We start from the raw sequence: 11,598 nt of genomic DNA, 5'->3' as shown, positions 1-11,598 counted from the left end.
TGACATTGTGAAAGCCAAAATGTATTTACCCTTTTGCGAATTATTCCCATAAACAAAGTAAAGAAATTAATGCGTACTTAAATGGAAACAGACGGATCCACTTCATACTGCAGTTGTAAATCTATTATTCCATTATAATCCTAAAATTAGCTACGTCAAAAGCGCTGGAGTAGTTTGCAAACCTTAGACTATTTACAAGGTAATAAAACTCTTGCATGAATGTAAATGTGTGTGCAGACTTGTCTGAATTGAATATCTCACGCCAGCCAACTGACCAGAGTTGGTGACCCTGTGGCAAATAATTAAATTAAAGATCATAATAGATAATTTGCCTGTTTGTTTCGTCTATTTAGTATTTTATAACGTACTGCAATTAATGGGTAAGGATATGCTACAAATGGTACCTATTTAGAACATTTTCGTGAATTGTAATATTTTTAAATATCTTTTATGATTCCATACAATGTCGAGAGTCATTAGTTTATTAATTTACCATTAATCTAGCTTTTAGTAATGCAGTGCAAATCTTCCACGAGGCTGCCAGTCAAACCTCCCGCCATTAAGGGGCGTCAAAGCCTCTCTAACAGCGTGCTGCCAGTCCTTCAGTCATCCCATCAATAAAATATTGCCCCCTTTTAAGCTATTTGTAGCCAGACACAAGATTTTCTTTCCTTAAATTGTAGAAGATGAATTCAAGACAAAAAGAAATAAATAACTGTATTTGGAAATGTACCTATTCATAACCCAGATATTTAGCATAAATAAGCTTCACTTGAAGTGGTCCATTAAACTTATTTAAAGGAACATGTTAGAATAAATTTCTTAGTACAATGATTCACCATAAACCTACTTTAAGATTTCCAGGAAAGCAAATTCTGGTTGTTTTGAGTACCCTGGCATCTTGGTGAAATCACAGCCATGGACCTGACCAGTTTGATGTTGCGCTGTCATGTTCTGAAGCAGTGTTTTCTTACACAGATGGTTGCTGTTGTTCTTTGTCTCTGTTTCTGTGTATGTGTGCATGTTTGCTTTTATTTATTTTGTTCCGGTCGTGGTCTTCTGAAGCCCAAGCACTGGTAAAGTGTTTCACTTGTTTACTGTCTGAGTGATTCAGGGATAAGAATTATGGGTAGTGTAGTCACTGTAACCTGTAAGTGCCAAATTGCCCCAGGTAATAGGTTTTAGTACTACCAATATTAAGGCTATTTTCTGTAATCATACCTATATGAAGACGTGGAACTACGCAGCAAGGTTTGCTGGAAAAGCCTGTTTGTTTAGTTCAACTAGTTTATGTCACAATTTTTCCCTAGGAACCTAGACTACTTTGATGTGTTAAGGGAGTGATGGTAACACTTAACTTGACGGGGCACAAATAAAATACCATTACACTGTTGCTTATGTATTAATTAACCACTAAGTCTTAGTTATATACAGATCTCATGTTAATTCACCAGTAATTATAAATTTTTTTAGCATTGTTGAGATGATTTAGCTTTTTTGCTGAAAATGGAATTTGAAGGTCTCACACCTCTTGGACCTGGGTTCGAGTCTCCGCCTGGGTTTCATGTGTGTGGAGTTTGCATGTTTTCCCAATGTCGTCGTGGGGTTTCCTCCGGGTACTCCGGTTTTCCCCCAAGGCCCAAAGACATGCTGAGGCTAATTGGAGTTACTAAATTGCCCATAGGTGTGCATGTGTGAGTGAATGATGTGTGAGTGTGCCCTGCGATGCCCCCCCCCCGTCCAGGATTGCTCCCCGCCTCATGCCCGTAGCTTCCGGGATAGGCTCCGGACCCCCCACGACCCAGAAGGATAAGTGGTTTGGAAAATGGATGGATGGGTGGATGGAATTTGAAGGTGTTATTAGTCAGTTACCTTTGATGTAGCTGGGAACAAACCTAATATTCCTGTTTCAGGGCAAGAACCCATAAAAGCATCAGTCTTTGGATGGAGTGACAGTGGAAATGTGGTTCGGGCAGCCCGCAGTGATGAAATTATTCTGGGACTTACAGTAGTAATCATGAAAATAACGTATACACTTATTTTTGTGAAGTTGCTTAGTGTTTGTTAATGTTCTTATGAAGTAGGCATGCTTTTTTTTAACGGTTCTTTTTTGCCTTTACTCCAGACAGTCTGGCGATAAAATCTTATCTTTAAAGGGAACTATTTTATGATTCCCAAAATCAAAACTGCACTGGTTTTGTCCGGATCATGCTTAGACTTGTATTCTTGTACTATACATAATGTTTTTACCTGCCATGTTATTTTGCTCAAACACATATGATACATTTGTTGATTGAAATGTTATACATAAAACCATTTCAACAAGCACGTGATAGTGAAAATTATAAATGAGCGATTAAAACAATATGCATATGTAATTTTTATGGGTTTGCCCTGATGTTGAATATGTGGATCTTTGGTCTTGGTGTGGCTTCTGCACAGGCCGCGGGAGGTTCAGGAGACCACTGATCGCATATCAAGGATGTGATCAGCGTGAGGATACACTTGACACTGATCAGCATCTGCCTGTCCTTTGGCCTTTGTCATAGGATCATGAACATCATGATGCTAGATACACAGTCAGGGTACTCTGTGTATCTTACATAGCAATAAGACAGTATCCTATGTTCTTTCATGTTGATTTGTCTTGGGTGTTTTCGTTTAGTTTCAGCACATTTCAAAAAGCATTGTTTACATACTTGGAGGTTCAATGTTGACATTTTTCACTCTCAGTGATGGTGGCCATGTCACCTCATGAACTATTGAAGCAAGTGCTACGCTGTTCACTCTGAAAACAAACGTGTAAAAGGTAATATTTCTGTTGAAAATGTTCAGATATCACTCAAATAAAGTGTAGGTATATTATCAGCTGGAGGACAGTAGATCTGACAGAATGACTATGTATAACATCGATTTACTAATGGCTGATATCACATCAGCCCTGTCTGACTGTCACCTGATGAAACATATCCAGCTGGCTTCTCTTTACAGGTCTGACTGGGGTAACAGATATAAACTCAGGATAGGAAGAGCAAACAGATGAAAAATTTCCTTTAGGCTCCTGTTTCTGGTGCCGACCAGAATATTATGTTCTTTTAAAAAAAAAAATCTATTGTTGTTTTCATTTATTTGAATGTTCAAAAGGCCCTGGGTTGTGTTTCTTTCAGTTCAGTATCTGGTGTCCTGGCAGCTAGCCGGGCTATTGTTGTCACCTTCTTCTCACAAAAGGCAAAAGGCCATTGTTTGGTGTACATATTTATAATTGTTATTTATAGTTTTAATACATTTCATATATGTATTCTAAAAAACCCTGTGGAAGCTCGATTTCTCATGTTGAGTAAGGTGGCTAATGTCATTGAAAACCTAGTCAAAGAAGCTTGCAACATTAGCATTTTGGAATGGAGCTTATACTAGCATGATTGATGAGGCTCACGTTAGTTTTGCTAAGTGTACTGTAGCACATGTTTGTGACTCGGGGGGAAAAAATGAAACCGTTTTTAATTCACTTGCATGTTTTTCTCTTTATTAGTTTAAGTAATTCAGAATTTCAGCTGAATTTGGGTAGTTGACCTTGCCTTCCTGTCTCCATCGTTCAATGGAGCCCTGCTCAAACATAACTCCGTCGCAATCGGTCTTTATGCTCATCTGCAGGCCATTCCCACCATATAAGCCAAGCAGGAGTGAAAGCATAGTCCATTCCTGTGTTCAGTCTTCCAGATCTCCTAACCCTCTTATTATTCCTGTTACTATGGCATCTTGACACTTGTTCCAGTGGAGCATTACCGATTCCGTGAGAAATGGCTCTCGGAGCTCTATCTTTTCTCTATCGAAGCAGATTAAAGTGCAATGAAGAAAAAAAGCTTTACGAAGAACCATGCGTCAAATCTTAAAGTTTTACCCGACAGATATTCATTATAATGCTACCCGATTGGTAAGGTATGAAACAATTTGTTTCTATACATTTCAGTGTTTTATTTACAAATTCATAGCAAATTTCATGGCAACAGTCAACATCTGTTCCCCTTTTCCTCAGTAATTAGAATTTAATGAAAGTATTGATATGCAGTACTATATAAACAAGGCAGAAGGCATTAAACTAAATGGCACATCAGCTGATCAAAAGGCTGATATTAGTATTAATGTCAGCCTTGAATTACAGATAATAATAATTACTAGTCACTGATTGGTTACTTAATGTTAAATTCCACAAGATGGTGTTTTATAAAAAGCAGTGTTAGTGTGAAGCTGATGGAAGCAGTATCTGTTTCTATCATCACCAAAGACATTAAAAGCTTCAGTCAATTTATTGTATAATTACATAGTAATTGTAACAGTGCTGTACCACTTTAATATGTAATTTGTTGGAGGACTTGCAAATAGAATGCAGAGTTAAAACCTACAGATCTTCATAATCATTAACTGTTCACTAGTACATCCTGTTATAGATCATCTTGTCTTTAGAGGAGTCAGCATACTGTGCAAAACTTTACTAAGTAAGCAGTTCACGTGCAGCTGGACAATCCCGTAAACACTTCCCCGACACCAACGGGCTTTCCTTTTGATCCTTGCAGGATCCATGCAGATCTGCACTCCTTTTAGGTGAATCATTTAGATCAGGGCTCTTCAAATCTGGACCTTTATTCCAAATCCAGGCCTTATTTTCAGTTCTCCTAGGTGGTTAGTTTAATAATTATTGACTCTGATTGGCCAGAGGCTTCACAACTGGCTCACAGGTAAAGGAAGGCTGGAAAACCAGCAGTGCTCGGACCTCGAGGAATGTGATTTGAATAGCCATGATTTAGATGATCTTGCTCAGACGACAACATTTGAAGCATTATGATCGGTGATTTGAAAAGCAGATAGGATGACCAAACATGTCACAAAGCTTCTAGATTAAGCTTCAGCCATTCACCCTGGGGGGTTTCAAAAATGTAGTATCATACAGTACTCAGTGCCAAAACGTTTTAACAAATATATGGGATAAGAAAACTGAAATGATTTAGCACTCAAGTGGACATTCTAGAATCAAGCAACGCATATTATAGTCACAAGTATCTTTTGACTAAGTTTTATTCATCTTTCATAAAAGTTGAAAAAAAAAAGACATTTTAAAACAAAAAATAACTTAAACGATTTTCGGCGCTGTGCTACAAGAAGGCATCTTTGTCTTTTCTGTGAGCACCTGAGCCTTCACTCTCCAACCATACAACACTAAAGTGAATGTCCATTTTTCTATATAAAGTGAGAAGGATCCTTTCAAAACAACTCTGATTCTTCAGTTGGCATTTCACTTATTGTACAGCAGACTGGAGTTTAATCTTCTTTAGCAGCTGATGCTGTGTAACAAAGCCACCTTTCTGTGTATTTAGCAAAATTAAGCCTATAAACATTTCAAGAAAACCCATATCAAGTGTGTCATTGTATATAGAAAACCTGTTAAACAAATTAAAACACATCATAGGTTTAGTTACACAAAGCCTTTGATGAGAATTCCTCCAAGTTTCAGGCAAGCAAAATTAATCAGTTCGCAGACAATTTAGTGACCCAAAAGAATATACTGGTTATCCACATGGAACAATGTGTCAGACATGTAGAGTTATGTTGAGCTACAACTGAAGTATGTCTGGTATTAAAAAATAATTAAAAAAAGAAGAGTCCACTGTTTATTAAAATAGGGAGGAATGCCATAGTAACAACGTAGGAGTATTAAAATGAAGTGATTTAAAGTGTGTGACGTTGCCTCACAGCCCATTGCATTGTGATTAAGAAGCAGCTGGGCTCCACGTATGAAACAGCTGCCTCAGACAAATGGCACCAGCCTAACACTGGTAGAAAAAGAATAAAGGTGTTCCAGAATAGACTAAACTCCAGCTGCCGGGAAGAAATACAAAAAGGTCCGTACTAGAAAGAGGCCCAAACCACCATCGGATGATCGAGAAGATATGACTTAAGAATGTCTATTGTACGGCTTCAATCCTGGGAGATGAGTGACAGGATTTGACCTAAAGCTCAGTCTAGTCCATATTTTATTCACTGCCATGCCAGCTGTGTTTGCTTGTTGAAAATCCTGCATGTTCATCAAACAGGATCAGCAATCATTAAACCGTTGTGCTTTTGGTGCCGATTTTTGGCCGTGCAAACTCCACAAAGTCATCAATGAGGACGGGCCATGCTCCTAGAGAAGGCAAGTGGAAGAAAGTAACGATAAGCAATGAAGCAATAAAAAAATGGAAGGTTGCTAAATGAAAGCCACACAGAATGCACACTTTTCGTCGTAAAACTATTACAATTTACACCTCAGGCCCTATAAGCTACCCTGGGGAGATCCCCTGTACTTGCTTGACATGGCACCCAAAGTCTGCATTTCTAGGCAATTAAAGAGAAACATTTAAAAAAAAAAAAAAAAAAAAGTTAAGTAAAACAATGAAATAATTGTGATGTCAATTTAATGTTTTCCCACCAAAGACAGGGAGCTTTAATAGACAGTGATGAATAGGGATACGGTAGATGTCAAGCAACGTGAGAAATTCCGTAATGTTTTGCGAAATTGAGCCTGTTCTAGTCATTGTACATTTCATTAAATAATTACTGTAGTTAAAATGACAAAATTCCTACAATGGCAGATTAAAACCCATGAATGCCCAGGGTTCCCAAATTAATTGCTTACTGATTAAAGGTGGATTGTAGAAGAAGAAAAATTTCATGCTTTTTCACCACCATCCCCGAAACATCCATAAACATTTCAATTGTGTGCCCAGAACAAACTATTCAAAAATTATTGTGCGGATAATCCCGAAAAATTATTCACAATTTAATTGGAAAATAGCAAAATAAAACTCAGTGATCACTTTATTAGGTACCGCTACATAATACAAGGTAGGACCCGTATTGGTTTCAGGAGCCACGTCCGTCAGGAGTAGATGTTTCACATTTTTCAGAGAAGCCTTCCTGAGCACCACTATTACACCGAGTTATTATTTCTTATACTTGTGGCTTTTCTGTTACCTTTAACGAGTCTGACCACTCGTTAAGGCGTTTCCCACAACAGAACTGCCTCTGACTGGATGATTTTTATCACACCATTTCTATAAACTCCAGACACTGTAGTGCGTGAAAAATCACACGATAGTGGCTGTTTCTGAGATTCTGGAAATATCCCATTTGGCACCAACAATCACACCATGATTAAAATCTAATGCTACATGGTAAGTGAGCCTCATGACACTATATGCTAGAAATGGTTTTACTCCTCTTTTATTGAATATGGTAATGCTAACATTAAAATATAAGGCACCCAATTATACTGCCAGCTACTGCAAGTTATAAAAGGCACCAGGGCTGAAATTAAGCAGCATTTCAGCTGCATCCATGAAGGACAAAGCACAGTAAATGTGAAAAATCCCCCTCATAGTAGGGATGCAGAATCAGGGGGGGGAAACGTAATGTAAAAACAGTACTACAAACCTTCTTCATCGTAATTGGACATGTCATCAGCAATCATGGTACTAAAATCTAACAGGAGGTTCCAGGTGTCTTTTGGTATAGATCTTTTGTGGTGTTCCTGAGGAGAGAGGAGGAGGTGCTGCTTAGGGGTTTAGGATTTTAATGCTTCACACAAGGCACCTTCTGACTTGGTACCGCAAGTCTGTGGCGTTTCCTGGAGTCAACAAAAGCTGGAATGTGGACTGCAGCCACAGGTACTTGTTGAAATTTAGTGCAGATAGTGGACCAATGTTATGACTCCAATTCTAAACCAAACGGTCAAAACTCAAGTACGCTACTATCTAAGGCACATAGGAAACGCATCCTGAAATAATATTCATATCACTCACATATTACTATCAAAGTTTAGCTTAACAGCCACATTGACATGGAAGTAAAAGAAACTATGATAAGCAGAACAGACAAACATACTCGCATTCAAAATATCTAATGCATAATTTAAGTAATTTGACGGACATAAATACTTACCAATAAAAATTGATTCCACAAATCTAGAAACTTGAATCTTCCGGCAAGTACTAAATTCCAATATGCGATTGCCATTTCTAAATCTGAAAAATGCACACATACACAAACACACAGATTAATGTATAATGCAGAACCAGTAAGACTACATTAATTTATAATAGCAGCAGCAACAATAATAATATCTACATACCCAAACCTTTCTGTCCTGGGTTCTTTGCAAAGTTAAATGTAAATTGATAAAAATCCTTAAACTTCCCTTGGTCTTTTAACTCTTGATCCATCTTCGGCAGCTGAGCTTTCAACTTTTCTATGCTGTCACACCTTTCACACAACAGAACACTGGGTTAGTCTTTATTTTACTCAATTCAATTGTGTCTTTTACAATGCCAAGGCATAGTGATGCTTAAATCCATATACACTAAAAGGTCAGAACAAAAAATATCAAATCATTCATTACTAATATGATTTCATGAAGTACCTGAGTTGCCACCTTCGTTTAGTTCATTTGTGCACCTACCCTTGCTGGATCATCCCGTCCATGAACTCCTGCTTGGAAAACTCACACTGCGTTGCTGCCCTAAACTTCCATGCAATCAGAAGCACACTTATGCTCGCTGGATCCAGTCCCAGGTCGTCGCAGAATTGCTGAATTCCATCTATGCCAATCTTGTTGTCGTCCTGAGGATCTGTGGTGGAAAATGAAGTTTTATTAAAATCATTCCATTGTCTATTATGTTGAGGGTGGAAGAAATTGCTTTTCTTGTTTACAGTGGAATTTAAGATGCAGTATACATGGATCATGACATGGAGTTATGAGTTTCATATTTGTTCAAAACATTTAATGGAGGTTGTTGATCTAAACTGTGATCCACAAGGGGTTTTTCTGATGCAAAGAAATTCAGGCTGTGTTGTTGGAACTTAATTGAAATCATTATAACCACATTTAAGTTAAGGATGCTTAATGTGGTGAGCTCCTATTAATTAAAAACACTCAAACAGATTCATTCTTCTATTAAAATATTTCTCATTTAAAAAAAAAAAAAATCACATAACTACCAGTATACAATGGCAAACACTCACCTCTGTATCTGTTGTACAGCTGTTCCACCTTTTTCCTATCCAATACTCCTTTCAGACTATCTCGGATGTACAGTTCTGGATTTTGGAAGAAATTATCCGTGGCTACGTCTAATTTCCAGTCATTCTGTGACAAGCAGGTTACTGCAGTCTTTTCACTGGACTGGGTGAAGAGCATGAACTGGCGAACTTTATCCTTCTGTGAGGATTTCAGCTTATTCTGGGGAAGACCAGAATACCAGGTTAATGCATTGCTTACTATTATACAATTTTAGATATAGACAGAAATGTGTCAGAAATTCACAGGCTGGACAGGCAAACTTCTTAAACTCACGTCGTACATACCTTGCAGTCGCATGTTAAAAGAATGTTCTTGGAAATACAGACCCAAGCACAACCGAAATGTAGTCAAACTAATATAACTCCCTTACAGGGCCGGCCAATCCTATAGGCGACCGCCTAGAGCGCCAATTTCTAAGGGGGCGCCGACTTGCCAGCTAATTTCACACTGCCTCAGACGGGGATATCAGCTTTGGGTGCCACATCGGGTAGTACCTCTACTGCTTATGTCGATCGTTTTAATAATTAGCTAACTTATTAATGCGTCCTGTGATCAGGGTGTCCTTTTTTGATATCATGTAACAATCTCGGCAGGCAGACTACACTGATCTGCGTTAATAGTCATACCTAGTTGCATCACACATTTACCACGGCGGCAGCCATCCCAGATACAGAAAATAAAAGGTTACTTTTCAGTTTCATTTGATCGAAAGAAACCGTGATCTACTGCTATATCATTGATATAAGTCCAGTTAATCATGCAGCTCTAACTACCAGACAACTTACGGCAATAAGACAAGTCGATTAATGGTTTTCCGAGTAGTTAACAAGAGAGGTAGACGGCTGAGACTGGTAAGCCAGGCAGGTTAAGAGCTGTCCGTGATGGTCAATATATGGACTGATCTGCGTGTTATTACGGAGCGGCAGCCGGTGGCCGGAGCTGCGATCGCAATCGTGACACCGTCCGTAACGTCACGGCTCGGATCCGGCGAGCCGCTCAGCCCCCTGCGGATCCCCGGGCCGCGGCCAGGCGCGCTTCTCGAAGCACCATTTTCGCCTTCCTTCTTAACGCGAACGGCCGTCTACCGGGGCGACCGGCTGCTTCTGTTTACCAGCTTTTCCTAACAATACCAGCCGAGAGCCGGCAACTCTGTGGCGGCCAAATCGGCCGACCTCGGGAGCGACGTGAAGCCGGGCCGGCTACCGGTGGCCGCTGGCGCGCCGGCCGGGGCGGCGGGCTGATGTCCACATGACATGGTGCATATCGGCGGGTTAAATGAAAGCGGGGCGAAGGCCAGCGATGGAAAGAACGCCGCGATTAACACTCACCATGTTTGTAAAGTGACAGACTCCCTCCCTCTTCCTCTCTCTCGCCTCTTACTTCTTCCTGCTCATGCGCGATCCGGTGCGGCCCATTTAGCCCGCTGCGGGATGACGGGGAGAAGGTCGGCCAGCGCTTTCAACGTGGCCGCTGCCACCGGCACCGCACCAGGCACAGAAAGTATCACTTTCTGCCCCTCTTCCCTTAGACTGGACCGGGAACAGCCGGATCTATTAAATATCCGGCCGGTTCAAATGCCTCTGTAACCCGATTATTCAGGGGTGCCGCTCCTACCCAGCTTTCAGATGGCCCGGAATCACCGCATTAATTGCATTGTCATCAAGTGTCATTTGACCATATGCAATATATTTGAGTGCCAATGGATTAATCTACCAATAGCGTTAGTCCATCCTTTTAATACTTTTATCTGCATCTCTTTTTTTAACACGGTAACCATACTATTTGAGTAATTTGTGCAAAGCCTGCTTTGATTGAAGCCTGTTTCACAAAGCCCTTGCTTAGCCGGATAACTTGTCGGATTTAAGGTGATCTGGGCTGAATGTGAGGGAACAAAGTTAAAATCCATTTAAACTGGTGTACCTTAAATCTGACAAGGTGTCCAGCTAAGCAAGAAATCCTGCTTCATGAAACAGGCCCCAGTTAAACCGTATTATGTAAACTTAAAACTGTTATTGGCCGCATGTTGTCAGAAACAACAAACAAGCTACTGTATTTACTTTGGACCTTTCACGTGCCTTACCCTGTTTGAATCTGTACCAGTGTCAGATTATTTGCAACTTTCTGTGTTGTCCACCCATTATATGCTGCTAAATGCTACACAATACTTCATTAGGATAAATAAATACATATCACCCTATACTGGCTATTATGGAAAATTATGCATGATAACAAAACATAACAAAAGAATATTTTATTACGACCATCTGCCAGATTAATATATTATATTTTCAATTTTTAAACAGAAGTTCTCAGTGGTGTGTGTCTGTGCCCTGCAATGGCATCTTGATTATTCCCTGCCTTCCGCCCCTAGCTTCTGGGATAGACTCTGGACCCACCGCGACCCTGAATAGGACAAGTGGTCACAGAAAATGAGGGATGGATGGATGAATAGAAGTTCTCCCCAGTTGCCGTGTCGGTTTCCTCCCACA

At 39.8% G+C, this 11,598-nt stretch overlaps 1 protein-coding gene across 3 annotated transcripts; it reads right to left on the bottom strand.

Annotated features, from left to right (window-relative positions):
- Window positions 1–4,285: 4,285 nt before the first annotated feature.
- On the bottom strand, window positions 4,286–10,775 carry LOC111860472 (DCN1-like protein 1). 3 transcript variants are annotated; one of them, XM_023844214.2, is made up of 7 exons: window positions 10,438–10,775; window positions 9,052–9,268; window positions 8,489–8,657; window positions 8,162–8,292; window positions 7,972–8,054; window positions 7,465–7,561; window positions 4,286–6,175 (listed from the first exon to the last, which is right to left on the bottom strand). In XM_023844214.2, the coding sequence occupies exons 1-7, from the start codon at window positions 10,438–10,440 to the stop codon at window positions 6,099–6,101; spliced, it is 777 nt and encodes a 258-aa protein (XP_023699982.1). In that variant the 5' UTR covers window positions 10,441–10,775; the 3' UTR covers window positions 4,286–6,098. The 3 variants fall into 3 exon arrangements, with proteins under 3 accessions (XP_023699982.1, XP_023699983.1, XP_023699984.1); XM_023844215.2 differs by lacking the exon at window positions 10,438–10,775 and adding an exon at window positions 9,895–10,424; XM_023844216.2 differs by lacking the exon at window positions 10,438–10,775 and adding an exon at window positions 9,394–9,885.
- Between the last annotated feature and the right edge of the window lie 823 nt (window positions 10,776–11,598).

The sequence above is a fragment of the Paramormyrops kingsleyae genome, chromosome 15, assembly GCF_048594095.1.
Source record: "Paramormyrops kingsleyae isolate MSU_618 chromosome 15, PKINGS_0.4, whole genome shotgun sequence".
NCBI classification, from domain to species: Eukaryota; Metazoa; Chordata; class Actinopteri; order Osteoglossiformes; family Mormyridae; genus Paramormyrops; species Paramormyrops kingsleyae.
The sequence above is the reverse complement of the archived record's forward strand: the minus strand, read 5'-3'. Positions and strand labels throughout refer to the sequence as shown.